General features: G+C 42.5%; 1 protein-coding gene across 5 annotated transcripts in view; it reads right to left on the reverse strand.

The window, feature by feature from the left end:
• Positions 1-12,408, reverse strand: part of LYRM4 (LYR motif containing 4) — a 91,248-nt gene extending 78,840 nt beyond the window's left edge. For 4 of the 5 annotated variants that reach the window (XR_003531527.1, XR_003531528.1, XM_027666795.1 and 1 more), the window contains exon 1: positions 12,236-12,408. Coding sequence is in view for 3 of the 5 variants with exons in the window: in XM_027666795.1 (XP_027522596.1) it covers positions 12,236-12,321 (86 nt within the window). In the remaining 2 variants the exon portion in view is untranslated. The remainder of the gene's footprint in view (positions 1-12,235) is intronic. The other variant, XM_027666796.1, reaches the window with a different exon arrangement.
• Positions 12,409-12,451: the final 43 nt, after the last annotated feature.

Here is a 12,451-nt window from a genome sequence, read left to right on the forward strand (position 1 = left end):
TCATATTTCCGTGCAAACTCTGCAAATAATAGGCAGCAATCTGGGGTATAAATTAGGAACTGAAAATAATAAATTAAATTTAGTAAAAAATATGCTCAACAACTCTGGAAATTGGGAAACCTACTTAAAGGTCTACATGAAATGCATTGCTTATTACTGTTTTGTAAACAAAACACTTGAACATTTATTTTCATACTATAAATTACTTAGATCAGGGAAAAAAAACATTATGAGTGAGACACATAATTTACTTTGGCCTGTAATAAAACTACTTAATCCATCAATGTTCCTCCCTTCAAAACTAGTTTACATGTGAAGATCATTAATTTGAAAACCTATTTGCTAATTAACTTGACTAGAAAAATGCTGTGATATTTTAGATGGGTCAAAGATGTTTTCTGAAACTTAGTAGCAGCTTAGTTTCAAGGCAACACAACACAGCTCTATTTGGCATCACAAACATAATTCAAGCTATAAACTTCAAGGGCCATCTTACACATTTCATTTGAGCTACATTGACTTCAAAACACTTTCCTGAGAAGGAGGCATCTAATGTTATTTAAATAAATAAAAACACTGAATACATTTGGATGAGTTATTGTTTCACAAAGAATTCCATTCGTGATTCAATACAAAACTTCACGAAATGTGATGGCTTGTACCTGGCCCTTTCCACTCCCCTATTCTTAACTGTGACTAACAATGCAAACAAATGAGGGCTCTGTACCACACACCCCCCCAACCACCCACCCTAGCCACATTTGGCTCTTTCATTCCCATTCTAACACAGTCTGCAGAAATTTAACATTCATGCAATGCATAACTGTGACAAGATAAACTGAGTTTCTCTGACACCAGGGCTCTCAGGAAACCCATGCCCACACTTCTCCTGCTTAAGCAAACAATAAACATGTTTATATCTGTGTGTGACTGCAACTGAGTATTGTGATAACATGGATGTTTGTTGGGGAAATACACGATGCCACTAAATAAATACTATCAAGCAAAAATACCATGTATCCTGCAAGCAAATACTAGTTAGAAGTAATCACATGCTGTGTAAGAGAAAGATGGAGACAACTCTCTAAATATTGACCTCATAGGATACAATAAATTATTTTCATAGGCACTTAAAGTCACAGAATTAAGTCGAACTACATAAGCTTCAATACCACAAAGGATTAGTGATTATTAACAATGTATTAGAATGAATTACAGTCTCAGGGAAGTATTTTTAATTAATTTAAATTATACACACTTTCTCTGGCAGCTAAAATAAGAAAATCTTACTCTTAAACAAGCTAATGATGTAAAAACACGTCTTTAATGGTTCCAGACCAGGATATGCCGGACAAGAAAGGACCGTCAAGACCTGTCAATGGAGATTTTCTGTAATAAGACTAACACACCTGTCATACTTCCTCTAGTTTCCACAATGGATTCACAGCTTGGTTTAAATAGGGATTTTGCAAAAGGATTACTGGGATTGAGCAAAAGTGAATTCCTGATCTCTTGCCACCAATACATTCATATATGCATACACACACGGTATTTACTTTGTGCATAGGCTTCTTTTCTTTAGAACATGTAATGAGATATAACCAATTGCTATTTATTTAATAAGTTACAAAAAAAAAAATGTATCTAAGCAGCAGCTTTCCTCAAAACTTTGTAACAAACAGGATGCTGAAGAAAGTCTAGTCCTAACTATTAAACTGAGTCCTGAGTTTCTGAATACCATCCAAGCCTGGCATTTAGCCATTCCCAGCACAGGACCTCCAAATTTTCCTGAAGAATACTTTAAATATTTTATTTCACACACTTTCTGTTAAGGAAGAAAGCAGCTGAACTCAACTAAATTCTTTCACTATTATCATATTAAATGTATTGCATCCTGAGAAGAATGTTAGAACTTTATACAGAGATCAGGTAAAAAGGAAAAAAATTCAATAGAATAGAATAGAATAGAAAGTAGAAAAAAATGTGAGGGGAAAAAAAGTCACATTCCATAATGCCATCATACTGTCTGGATGATTTGTGGCATCTTCACTCTTGAGAAAGAACTATATCAAGAATATTCCTCACCAAGGACATCCTCTGTACTGAGTTCTGTGCAAAACAGTCATGGAGCAGCTGGTTCAAGTATTCACACATGCAAGAAAACAACCAAGAAAGTTTCCTTTCACGCCCACTTTTTTTGAAAAAGGAGACAACCATGTATAATCCAGGATTATACTTTGTTGGTTAGCAAACCCAAAACCACATGGGAAGAGCTTTAACAAAGAGGCAGTTTCGAGACCATCCTTGCTGAGCGTTGCTGCAGCAAGTGGTTCTGAACATTGCCTGATCTACAGCAGTTTCTTTTTCTTACAAAATTATTTTTTTCTTTTTTTAATCCAGAACGCTGTTCTTGTAAAGAATACTTTAAATAATAGCTTGTGTCTACTGTGCCTTGAACCAACTTGATGTTACGAGGTCAGCATCTTCTCATTATAGGCTGCAACACATGGATGTGGTGAGGAAGTAAGTGTTAAATCCACATCCAAGAGTAAGGAAAGGAGGAGGACAGCATTTTAATACTTTGGAACTATATTTCCATTACAGAGTGTTTTTCATCAGCCAGAAATCATATGCATATGTCTATGGGCATGAATCAGTACCAGAGGCAGTAATTTTTCTATTATTATCATTAATTCTCAAACAAATACCACTGGTAAATAAATGTTATGTAAGAAGAAATATGTCCCTCTTCTACTGTGCTATAGAAAGAATAATAAGCGGCCACAGCAGATTTAGTCAATTTGGTGCCTTTCCTAAAATAACAAAACAACTAAAACAGCAAATCAGTCTTTTGAGGAAGCCCCCACTCATCTGTCTTACAAATATAAAATTTCAGTTTTTCCAGATCTCTGTATACCACATATGTGCTCCAAACTCTTCCTTCAAATTATTACTATTCAAAATCCTCCTCTGTCAAAAGAAAAAAAAAGGAAGTCAAGAAAATTACACCAAATCCAATGCATAGATATCATTTATTGTTTAGGAAGAGCATAATTTTACAAGGGTAAAATGAATGTATTTGGAAAATGACAATCACTGCTGAACTTTCAAATCCAAGACAGCAACTCCAAATGAACATGATCAATGGAACTTAGAGGCAATGATTTTCAGTTGGGAAATGTTACTATAAAGAAATCAAAATATTTGGCCAAACTGTTTCCATTTAGTTTAAAATTCCTTTTCAAAGAAATATGTTCTGATGGTATCTAATGGTTACGTTTTGACATTTCTGGAATAGAATGGTTTAGTTGCCATTTAAAAATATTTTATATATATACACAATACTGAAGTCAAATGGAAATACTTCAATACTGTCACACCCCAATCCAAAATCATGCTCTTATACCTCTAGATTTTCCTCTAGATATTTCCATGTTTTACTACAATTCAGAGTGTCATCATCTCAGTCCTTTTCACAGTTCTCATCCTAATCAGAACACTGAGCAGCAGCCAGAGTTCTTAGAATACTGACATCTCTATTCAAGCATACATGATTCTGACAAAATAAGGCAATATAATATACACAAAAGAGCCTAAAATAATCTAATGGCAAAATAATATGTGGTCACTGAAATAATAGCTAAAATTTCCCCAAGGAAAGAGACATTAGTAAGGCCAACCACAAACCTGTGAGTGCTCTACAAAATGATCTGCAAACATGCAGTGCCTGTTTACCTGTGACTTTGGGCCATGCTACTGCCAAGTGAAAACAAGTGTCTGCAATAGCATAGGATGGAAACCACCCTGCACCCCGGGCTCTGGAATATCACAGCTGCTTGCAGCCCTGACTTTTTCATACTTTTCAAGTACATTACAGAGGGAGCCACATAGCCATCATATGAGAAATTAACTCAAAGACTCCTAAAGTTTATCATCACTCAGAAAGCAGACAGCAATTACAAAGAGAGAGAACAAAAATAAGTTATCTGCCTTCTTTGCACAGCCAAGGAAAAACACATACTGTGAAGCTGAAATTCTGTCATCTTATTCCTACAAAGAAGTCAGACATCTCTGCTGGACAGACAGAACTGACAATTTTATTTTTTTCCTGCATTTCTTATCTCAGCTACGAACTACCACTTTGGACAGAACACAGTACTTTCTATAACATGGCACGCCTCCCTTTTCTCATTACTGTTTGGAATTTTTTTCTTTTTAATCACCATTTAGTGTTTTTTTTGTCCCTAACACAGAGAAACATAAACAATCTGCTGGCACATCTTGTCAATCACAAACTTCATTAGGAGATCCAGCAAGAAAAAGGCTTATTCAGCTTCGATACCTGTCACATGTAAAATTTTTAACAAGACTGTTAAAATACCTGAGTGACAAAAGTGAAAAAAAAGACACTGACAGGATTCTATAGACCAAGGACTAAAAACAAAGTGAGATTTTTCAATTATAGTGACAAAATAAGGTATGTTGGAAGGAAGAGAAAGAAACACATTTTTGAAAAAAGAGTGTTCTTAAAAAATTTAACTTGGTGTGAATTATGTTGTCGAAAGAGTTGCTAGCAGAATCTTAACAACTTTATACCCTCTTGAAAAACAGGACATTATGTAAGTACAAGTCAACTCAACCTATATTTGTGCAAAAATCGAGGTGCTCTCACAGAAGTTCTGAACTGGTGTGTATCTGATATACTCATAACCTGCTCCTTCCCTGGTTTGAGGAATCACTGAGACAGGTGCCACACAGAAATGGACAGCCTGACTTGCTATGGCAGTAATAACTTACTCCTGGACATCATCTTTCCTACTGTAACAGCAGCAGGAGATGGTACCTTCTGAGCAGCTTCCCTCCTTTGTATGGGCCCATGGGAAGTGGTGGATTCTCCATCCCTGGAAGTTTTTAAGATGAGACTGGATGTGGCACTTAGTGCCATGGTCTAGTAACCGCGGCGGTAGCAGATCAAGGGTTGGACTTGATGATCTCAGAGGCCCTTCCAATCCGGCTGATTCTATGATTCTGTGATTCTATGATATGGTGTGGCCAGAGTCCTTTTCTGAAATCAAGAGCATTAAACCCCTCAGCCCAAAGCCCATGAGCAGAATACCCTTGCAGCCTGCCAAGTCGACCTACTTGATGAGTGCATAGCAGACCCCTTTCCCCGAGGAATGAAAAAGTCCTCCTCATCAGACTTGTGCTCTAGACCCTTCACCATCTCTGTTGTCCTTCTCTGGACATGGCTCAGCACCTCAGTGTTTTTCTTCTAGTGAGGAGCCCAGAACTGAACATGGCACTCAAGGTGTGGCCCCAGCAGTGCTGAGTATAGGGGGACAATTGTTTCCCTAGTCCTGCTGGCCACACTATTTCTGACACAGGCCAGGATGCCTTTGGCCTTCTTGGCCACCTGGTCACACTGCTGGCTCCTGTTCAGCTGCTAGTCCCTTTCTGTTGGGCAGCTTTCCAGACACTCTTCTCCCAGCCTGTAGCACTGCAAGGGGTTTTTGTGACCCAAAGGCAGGACCTGGCACTCAGCTGTGTTGAACCTCATACAATTGGCTCAGCCCATTGATCCAGCCTGGCTAAATCCATCTGTAGAGCCTTCCTACCATTCAGAAGATCAACACTCCTCCCCATCTTGCAAACTGACCAAGGGTGCACTCAATCCCCTTATCCAGATCATGGGTAAAGATATAAAATAGGACTGGCCCTAATACTGAGCCCTGGGGAACACTACTTGTGACCACCCACCAATCAGATGTAGCTCCATTCACAACCACTCTCTGGGTCCGAACATGCAGCCAGATTTTTATCCAGTAACAAGTACACCTGTTCAAGCCATGAGCAGCCAGTTTGTGAGAATGTTATGGGAAATGGTCTCTACGTAGACAACACCCACAGCCTCTTCCTCATCCACTAAGCAGGTCTGTCGTGGTTCAACCCCAGCTGGCAACTAAGTAACACTGCAGTCCACCTGCTCTCTCATTCCCCCTCACTGCCCCCAGGGGCAGATGGGGAGGAGAATGAGAAAACAGTAAAATATAGTACTAATAATGATGATAATAATAATAAAAACAAACAAAACAAAAGATAAAAGGAAGAGAGAAATAAAACCCAATAGAAACAAGTGATGCACAATACAATTGCTCTTCACCTGTTGACTGATGCTCAGCCTGTCCCCAAGCAGCAGTCGGCCCCTTCCAGCCATCTCTGCCCAGTTTATATACTGAGCATGACATTCTAAGGTAAGGAATATCCATTTGGACAGTTTGGGCGTCTGCTGTCCTGGCCATGTTCCCTCTCCCAGCTTCTTGTGCACCTCCTCACTGGCAGAGCACAACACACTGAAAAGTCCTTGACCTAGGTTAAACACTACTTAGCAACAATCAAATGTCAGTGTGTTAGCAACATTATTCTCATACTGAATCCAAAACACAGCACTTTATCAGCTACTAGGAAGAAAATTAACTCTAGCCCAGCTAAAGCCAGGACAGAGTCACCCACTCATAGAAGAATACTGGGTTGCTCAGGCAGGACCTGCCTTTCGCAATCCCACACTGGCACGGTCTGATCCCATTGTTGTCCTGCACATGCTGTGTGATGGCACTAAAGATATCTGGTTTCATGGCCTTCCACGGCACTGAGGTCAGGCTGACGGGTATATAGATCCCTGGATCCTCCTTCTGATCTTTTTTGTAGATGAGCACCACATTGACTAACCTGCAGTTGCCTGGGACCTCCCTGGTTAGCCAGGACTGATGATAGACGATGGAAAGTGGCCCAGTGAGCTCTTCTGCCAGCTCCCTCATTATGCCTCTATGGATCCCACCTAGCCCCTCATGCCTGTCTGTGTCTAAATGCTGTCGCTGGTCGCCAGTCATTTCCCCTTGGATTATGAGGGCTTCATTCTGCTCCCTGTTCCTGTTCTTCCAGCTCAAGGGGCTGGAGACCAAGAGAACAAATGGTCTTACTATTAAGACTGAGGCAAGGAAGGCATTAAGTACCTCTGCCTTTTCCTTATCCTGTGTCCCCATGTTTCCCCCTGCATCTAATGAAGGATGGAGATTACCCTTAGCCCTCCTTTTGTTGCTGATGTATTTATAGAAACATTTTTTATTTTCTTTTATGACAGTAGCCAGATTAAGTTCTGGTAGGGTTTTGGCTCTTCTATTTTTCTCTCTGCATAGCCTCATGCTATCCTTGTAGTCCTCCTCAGTGGCCTGCCCTTTCTTCTAAAGGTCAAAAACTCTGCCCTTTTTTTCTTTTTTTCCCCTTTGAATTCCAGCCAAAGCTCTCTGTTCAGCCAGGCTGGCCTTCTTCCCTACTGGCTCATCTTTCAGCACATGAGGACAGCCTGGTTCTGCGCCTTGAATATTTCCTTCTTGAAGAATGTCTAGCCTTCCTGGACACCTTTGTCCTTCAGGACTGCCTCTCAAGCGACTCACTTGGTCTCCTAAACAGGCCAAAGTCTGCCCTCTGGAAGTCCAGGTGGCAGTTCTCCTGATCCCCCTCCTCCTTACTTCTCTGAGAATTGAAAACTCTGTAGTTTCATGATCCCTTTGCCCAAGGTGTCCTCCAACAGTTACATCACCCAATAGTTGGCAAAAAACAGGTCCAGCGGGGCACCTTCCTTAATTGGTTCCCTCATCAGCTGTTTTAGGAATTTATCTTGCACACACTCCAAAAGCCTCCTAGACTGCTTCCCCTCTGCTGTATTATATTCCCAGCAGATATCCCATAAGCTGAAGTCCCACCTGAGAACAACAGCTAGCAATATTGAGACTGTTCTATGGCTCTGTGTTCTGTGACTCCCTAAGATCAGATCAACAACCATGCTGGACAAAGCAGGAAGAGCAACTGGCACTGAAAAACCAGTGCAAATTATTTTGTTCGGTTTTGTTGTTAGGTTAGCAGAGATTTGCAAAAATCAGATGTACTAGTTTTAAAATCTTGAAGGACATGCCTCAGATGAAACTGCATGCATTCAATTAACTTGTTTCCAATGCAAAATCTGTTTTGACAATTTTTTTCCCTGATTCTTCTATATACTGGGTAGTTTTATTAATCAAATAATATTGCACATTCTAATAGAAAAATCAATTCCATTAAAATGCAATTTACAGAGATGAGGAAAAAATGTATCTATAAATAAAAATGCAACATCCACCAATTAACAGAGAACATAATGGATAACTGAAATAAATTTACAATAAATCAAGAAAAGACCTTAAAAAACCCATAAAAAAATTATTTGCAGAAAAATTCCAACAGAGAGACTCAAAGCTTCTGACACTGCTCATAACTACAAGAAATTAAAGAAATAGAAAGGAAATGAGCTGGAAGCATGCCATATGATGCTACCCTGAACTTATCACCCACTGTTAGTATCTCTACAGGCCAAGGAAGGCTAGGGATGTGAAAATCATAGTAATGTTGCTTAGCTAGAATCTCTGGAGCTTATCCAGGCTAACATCACACTTGAAGTAGGCCTACATGTAACAAAGTCAGGTCAGCCATGGTGCTGTTTGGTTAAACCTGTCACAGAAACCTTCAAGAATGGAGATGACAAACTCTCTCAGAGGAGATCTGCTCCAGCCCTGCGTTGCCCTTCTGCAGAGAACTCCCTTCCACTAGATTCCCATGTATTAAGACCACTGAGCTTCAGTCACATTAAACAAACAAGAAACTTTTAAGTTCGGATTATCTTCATTTACAACCAGACGTTTTCTGTACCAAAACCAGACACAACATAATGGCATTATTTAAATCACAAATGATATTTAGAAATACCCCTTAAATCCATTTAGTTGAGATTGTAATCCAACACATCATAAACCATCAGAAGTTTTAATTTTGTCAACCATGCAGAATAGTACACTCATTACAAAACATCTTTTTGATTTAAAACCTAACATCTTGCCTCTCTGCATATTGATTTTCCCCCAGTACAAGTCACTCTCCCTTCCTCAGACTGTCTGCATGGGTAATAAGGCAGAAGGGCAGACATGAAATTACTTACAGTCTACTAAATTCTCTCTCCCTGATGTTAAAACCTGGCCTATACATCTGGGCCTCTAAACACTCTGTGATATTTACTTCAGGACTCTGGAGATGCTCCTGTGTTATTCTGAAGATTGACAGTGGTGACCTCAGTTACTCTAAGACATGAATGCTATTCTTCAAAGTTACTGGTCAAGTTCTTCCAGGTGGTAGAAGAAAATCCAGCAATATTAGATGACATATAGAATATATTTGCCAGGAAAGTCATAAACAAAAAATAGTGAATTTTCCACCACAATCTGTATGTACACCTGTCTGGTTTGTCTGGGATAGAGATAATTTTCTTCCTGGTAGCTGGCACAGTGCTGCCGTTTGGATTTAGGATGAGAGTGATGTTGATAACACACTGATGTCTCAGCTGTTGGTAAGCAGGGTTTACACTAAGTCAAGAAATTTTTAGCTTCTCACACCAACCCACCAGCAAGTAGGCAGGGGCACAAGAACCTGCGAGGAAATACAGCCAGGATGATCCACTGGCCCAAAAGATATTTCATACAATATGGTATCATGCTCAGTATATGAACTAGGGAGAAAGCTGGCTGGGGGCTGATGCTTGAGAACTGGCTGGGCATTGGTTGGCAGATGGTGAGCAACTGTATGTGCATCACTTGTTTTGTATATTCTGATTCTATTATTATTATTATCCATCAATTTTTTTGTCCTATTAAATGTCTTCAACTCAACCCACAAATTTTACTTTCCCTCCCCCTCCCCCCCCATTCTCTTCTCCATCCCACTGGGGAGCGGGGAGTGAGCGAGCAGCTGTGTGGTGTTTAGCTGCCAGCCAGGTTAAACCAGGGCAACAAAATTAGGAGAAAAAGCACAGTAAGCAAATAAGGAGACAATAAACAGCTGGTCATACTCCAGACGTATGCTTACAAATATGCACTGTTTGCAATAACAAAGTATTCTGACATTCTCTAACCGAAATCACAAATCAATAATATTAATCTTTAATACTTCCTACTTTGTTACAAGTTGGTTCTTTACGAAGTCCTTAGGTTAACTCCAGTGTATTGCCATATCACGTTACAGCAGCCCTGAGGACATGGCAGGACTGCTTATGTTGGCATAGAAGAAGCTAATGGGGCGTCTATTTTACCTGTGGGCGTGGTATAAACACCCAGGCAGAAGTGTTGTTGTCATCCCAGCACATCTCTAAACATAACAGCTGCTGATCATTTCTTGCTAGAAAATGCTATTGCTTTTAGTGCTCACAAATGTGTATACACCTCAAGATTTAATATGGTTGCTGATTTTACAGTGTCTGAGGACAGACCCATCAAAAACGGAGATCTTTAGAAAGAGACAACTTGCAGTTTGATATGGTGTCAAAAATCAGACATGCAAGGTAAACATATATCTTAGTTTTCTATCCTTTAAAATTTGCCAGTGAACCAGGTACATACTTCATTTTTTGGGGGATCTGAGGTAGGGGCCTGGGCTCTTAGTATGGTTTATAGGCAAGAGATAACAACAACTTCCCCTGTGCTCCAGCAGCAAGGGGCTGAGCAGAGGGAGGAGTCCATATACGGTCTGTGAGGCTAGTGCCACCAGTTACTGGTACAACCAGTGAGGTGGTGCTGGCTTGCTTCCACTGACTGCTGCAGATTCAGCTTCCTCACTGCTCACCCTCCAGCACAAACCCATTGCAGAAAGCGTGCCATGGCCCAAACAAGAGCTTCACCAACTGCACATCTCATGGGCCTCAAGCCACCTTCATACAATCCTTTCTTTGTTAGCCAGAACCAGGGCAACCTGGGATACTCAGGACAGTGAAAAGCAGAAGGCGGCCTTGATAGCAAGGGAACATGATTGAACTGCTGTGTGGAGTTGGCAATGAAGGTTTATCAGCGCTAGTTCAATTTCAGCCCCACAGTCTTTCTTCTCATGAGGTTTGTGGAATACTTGTGCCTTGAAGAGCACACAATGCACCATGGTTATGCAAGTTCAGAGGCTGTTGTTCCCAATTCCTCCCAGCTGGAGATGATTCACTGCAAAAGTAGCTCACATGTCTCTGCCTGTGGTCCAGTTAAGTGGAAAAGTGAATAAACTACCAGTGGACAACGCAATTTTGCAGTGCTGGTGGGTAGCACCCCCCGAACACACAGCAGATTATCTAACATTCACCAGGCTTATGCCTAACCTTTGCCAAAAAACAGTGCGTGTCTTTCACTGATAACCAGAGAAGGCAGGCAGGCAGGCAGTGTAGCATCCTGTGCGGCAGGATGAGTGAACCCTGCTCCCCTTGCACACAGCACCCTGAGCCTGGACAAAGCACATGGTGGTAGGGTTTGGCTGTAACCTGGCTCCAGCTCTTCCCTTCCAGAAGAGACACAGCAGCCAGACTAGACACGAACTTTGTCAAATTCACAGATTATTTAGGGTTGGAAGGGACCTCTGGAGATCACCTAGTCCAACCCCACTGCCAAGGAAGGGTCACCTAGAGCAGATTACACAGGAACATGCCCAAGTGGATTAGGAATGTGTCCAGAGAGAGAGACCTCTCTGGGCAGCCTGTTCCAGTGCTCTGCCACCTTCAATGTAAAGAAGCTCTTCCTCATATTGAGGTAGAACTTCATGTGTTTTAGTTCATGGCTATTACTCCTCATTCTGTCTCTGGGCACCACCAAAAAGAGCCTGGCACCATCCTCCTGACACCTCCCTTTGAGGTATTTAGACGCATTGATGAGATCCCCTCTCATTCTTCTCTTCTCCAGACTAAACAGGCCCAGCTCCCTCAGTCTCTCCTCATCAGAGAGATGCTCCAGACCCCTAAACATCTTTGCGGCCCTTTGCTGGACCCAGTAGGTCCTTGTTGTTTTTGTACTGAGGAGCCCAGAACTGGAGGCAGTACTCCAGGTCGGGACAGTCTCTGTCCTGTCCTTTCCTCTTACAGCAGGCATGGCCCATACCCTGGTGCTTTCGAGGCAGCCCTGGGTCTGGCAAAGGGACCAGGGGCTGCCCATTCCGTGCGCTCCAAGCCGGGCCCAGGACGGTGCACGTCCCGCTTTCTCTCCCGCCTCCAGGGCAGGCTCGTCTCCCCCGGAGGCTCCCCGGGTTCCGCACTGCCACGCGCCCGCGGCCCTGCCCCAAGCACCGCCGGGATCCCCACGCCTCGGCAAAGAGACCCGGTGCCACCGCCCCCCCCCGGAGCCCTTCCCCGCACCTGTAGTTGTAGCCGCTGAAGCGCTGGCTCTCCCGCAGCAGGGCGCGGTACAGCCGCAGCACCTGGACACGGCTGGACGCTGCCATGTTGTCGGCACCGGGGCGGCTCCTCCCGCCACGGCGGGGCCCCTTTTCCCCGCCCTCTCGCCTCCCGCGCCGGGCGGGCGCAGCCGCGGCGGGAGCGGGGCCGCAGGGCCGGCGGTGAGTGAGTGGCAGC

The sequence above is a fragment of the Corapipo altera genome, unplaced genomic scaffold (genome assembly GCF_003945725.1).
Source record: "Corapipo altera isolate COAL_440 unplaced genomic scaffold, ASM394572v1 97, whole genome shotgun sequence".
Lineage (NCBI taxonomy): Eukaryota > Metazoa > Chordata > Aves > Passeriformes > Pipridae > Corapipo > Corapipo altera.